This window comes from Nicotiana sylvestris, chromosome 6 (genome assembly GCF_000393655.2).
Source record: "Nicotiana sylvestris chromosome 6, ASM39365v2, whole genome shotgun sequence".
In the NCBI taxonomy this organism is placed as follows: Eukaryota; Viridiplantae; Streptophyta; class Magnoliopsida; order Solanales; family Solanaceae; genus Nicotiana; species Nicotiana sylvestris.
In genome coordinates this window covers 25,097,259-25,100,870 of record NC_091062.1, presented here as the reverse complement: position 1 = coordinate 25,100,870, position 3,612 = coordinate 25,097,259, and the positions used below count along the sequence as shown (strand labels likewise).

The 3,612-nt window shown below is 38.4% G+C and overlaps 1 protein-coding gene across 1 annotated transcript; it reads right to left on the bottom strand.

The window, feature by feature from the left end:
* Nucleotides 1-2,093: 2,093 nt before the first annotated feature.
* LOC104235483 (ethylene-responsive transcription factor ERF054-like) lies at nt 2,094-3,612 on the bottom strand. Its single transcript, XM_009789272.2, has one exon. It carries the CDS (start codon nt 3,610-3,612, stop codon nt 2,617-2,619), a length of 996 nt encoding a protein of 331 aa, XP_009787574.1. The 3' UTR covers nt 2,094-2,616.

Genomic DNA, 3,612 nt, shown 5'->3' with positions numbered 1-3,612 from the left:
GGCTTACTAAAACACTCTTACTCCTGGCCACGAGAGTAAAAACCCGGAACGAAATAACTTGGGGGAATAAAGATGAATAATATGATAAAAGGTGAAGGGTAAAGTAGCCAAGTTTGACAAGTATCTAAGGCATGCCACAACCCTCCATACAATAGGACCAATCTGTCCTAAACAAACGTTGAAGAAATGACAAAACTCTATGATGACTGAGTCAATAGGTGGTCTAAAACCCAACGTAAAGGGATATGTATACACAAAAGAATAACCACCTTTGAATGATGTAATCCTTTGATTTGCATTCGGAACTAAAATTGGAAAATCATATTTTCAATGACAGTCTCTCCGCACAAAAGAAATCAAACCCTCAGTAATTTGGAAAGGGTAAACATCATCGCGATCATCAGAAGTCATAGAAGTAACTTGATTTCTAATCGATTCTCTATCAGTAAAGAAGGAAAGTTCAGCGGGAATAATCTCATCAACAGTGGGTTCACGAAGCGGTTCATTAGAATCCCTACTTCTAGCAGAAGATCTATGAGAAGAAGAAGCCCTAGTTCTAGAAGACGATAGGGGGAGTAATACTGGGTTGAGAAGAAGAACCACAGATAGAAACAGATCCTAAACTATGTAACATGCCACCTCTTTTACTTCTGGTAGGAGCAGACAAAAGGGGAAGTTCATCCACTATAAAAACTTTACGAGGATCGGATTTGAAGAAGACATAGTAATACGTGATGAAGAACGAGAACTATTGTGAACAAAGAACACTGTCGAAAGTTTTTCGTAAAAGCAAAGCAAAGGCAAAGGATGTATTTATATGAAGAAGTAATCGTCATGTAAAGGGGGTCATGATGGAAACATCATAATGAAACAGTCACTTCATGACTGATGCAGCCGCAAAAAAGCCCTAGAAATCGCTGAAGAGTCGTAGACCCAATTAACGAAGGCCACGTGGCACATGCATTAAAATGGATGTGACATACGACGCATTGGTTCTAGAGAAGACATAATGATACATGGGAAACGACGGCAAAAATTCCTGCCATAAATACATACCACTTCCCAAATATTCAATTGCAGAATATTCGGCAAATGGGGGGACTATCTGTATTGGTAAAAATAATTATTGTACGTGGATTTATATGAGTGGCTGATATGACAAGACACATGGATCATTAAGAAAACGACAATTGGAGAGATGCATTAAAAGAGGCACGAGTCGTAATAGATACAAGCAAATCACCCACGAGAGGAAATAATATGTTCGCTCAAGTTTAAATGGTTACATGAAGAGGTACCAGCGGAATGAATCAAGACAATAAAAATGAAAGATTCATGAATCATCAATTAATGAGTGTGAATGATCTCAACCGTTACAGAATCTTCATGAATAGTTGCAATTACCAATTATAACGTCTCATTAATATCATTAATGCTCATAATGATTCGGTCATAAAAGGGAAAAGACGTCGTACTTATATATTTCTATATAAGGGAAAGATATATCATTTGTACAGACACGTTCTGATTATTATTGGAATACAATTACTTTCTTTTGCTTTCTATTGATTACTTTGCTATTTCATATTCTAATTTTCTTTCTTATCACTGTGAGAATATTAAATTTCTTGATTATCAGTAGCCCGAATACTTCTAAAAATAGGCTTTGACCGAAATACCCATTTTTTGGTTGAACAGTTTAAGTGATAACTAAAGCAAATAACATGAACTTTGTGCAAAGTAGTGTCGGTTTGTTGTCTCAATTGGACTTTTAAATGGTTTGTTCGAGGAACTGTGGTAGATAAATTAACTTTGTGGTATCGACATAGTGTATATATACATAGTAGTAGCCAGTAGGTGCAATAATACCACACATCAATAGTGACTTAAAAACTGGGAATATCCGCATTGGATCAAAAGAGGATAACTGGTGAAGTGATATTTCACAGAAGACAACACGAAAATTACAGGACACAGTCTGAAACAAACATTAAAATGTAAAGTCTACAGACTCTAAAGAAACTTTTATTCTTTCCATCTGTGCTGATAAAAGCAAAACCTACTAAATTAAACAGCCCAAAAGAAAGTAAAACAACATAACTAGATATTGATGATAGTATTGATATTGATAACGTCCCTAGATGTAAAAGCCAACTAATGAAATTACCTCTGCAAAAAAGGCAAAAATATGCAGCCATTTTGCAGATAATGGTTCAGGTGTAAGAAGGAAAAGTAATCACTAAAAGGCAAAGTGGAAGTGAAGTGGAGAATTCAAAAGGATCTCCAAAGAGAAACACAGGTTGTTCCATGTAAAATCTGCAACCAGTGAGGAAAAGATGAACAAAGATGGAATGGTGAACTCACAGGTCTGACTAAAAATATGCAACCTATGAAAGAAGTTAAGGAGATCATTGAAAAATTAATCTCCTACTGCTGAATGATGGATATTGAAAAGCGGGGCGGAGAGAGAGAGAGGCCTATGCGTGCAGGAAGAATAAAAAAGAACGTCGCAACGATATGCATTGGTTCAACATAAATCTTCTGTTCTAAGCTTTCTCAGGCCTATCAAGAAGTCTGGTGTCTCCTCTGCAGAAGGTCTAATTCTAAGCCGGTGTGTTACCCTAAGGGCTTCATCGTGCCTAGAAGATCGGAATTATGAGGTTTCTGCTGATGGAAATCCCCAAAATTAATATTATGGGGCAAGATGAGATTATTGTTTGTGTCCAAATCATCCCAAACTGGACTTCCTGGACCCCAACCTTCTGGTATTGCGTTTAACCAAGCCTCAAAATCAGATAATGTTGCACCACAACTCTCCACATTCCCTTGAACTCCATCAATAGCTATAACCTCACTTGATCCTATTTCCTCTTCAAAATTTCCACATCCAGATGGTGGCTGTTGAGGTTGTTGCAACTGAAGATTCTCTGGTGATGCTGCTTTGTTTATACCAAGGAAGAGCTCGGGAAAATTGAGCTTCGCACTCTCTCCTCGTAACTTATAGGCCTCGCGATCATAAGCCATGGCTGCATCTTCGGCAGTGTCAAAAGTGCCAAGCCAAAGACGAGTCCTTTTTCGAGGAAGACGAATCTCAGCTACCCACTTACCCCAATGTCTCTGCCTTACTCCTCTGTACAGTTTCGTCATTGAATAAGGATGCTGTAACAGAGGACTAAACAGGGGAACCCTGTTACTCTGTCCCAACGTATTCAACATTGTAGTCCTCCTTCTTGGACTTAAATTCAGTGTTTCATGACAATGCTGCAGCTGATGCTGGAATGGTCCCAATTCCCTTGAAAAGTATTGTGGGTGTTGAGCAGAAAATGAGATCATTTGCTGCTGATTTTGATGCGTCGGATGAAACAGAGGCGTGCTGTTTGATCTCAATTGATGTAAACTTTCAATGGATTGCTGAGTTCCATCTAAAGCAAACGGAAAAACAACTCTTGGCGAACGAGAAGTAGAAGAAGAAAGAGGAGGAGGAGAAAATGCTGTGTGTGGGGGAGTAGTATAAGGAACAGAGGATTGAAAACAGAGTTGGTGTTCTGGACTTTTGATCTTCTTTTGTAAGCTAGTGTTGAAGTCTTTGCCGTTCTCTCTCTGCCAATTCAT

Excerpts from the sequence above, each read along its gene's own strand:
- LOC104235483 (XM_009789272.2), bottom strand. The coding sequence starts at position 3,612 with ATGAATTGGCAGAGAGAGAACGGCAAAGACTTCAACACTAGCTTACAA.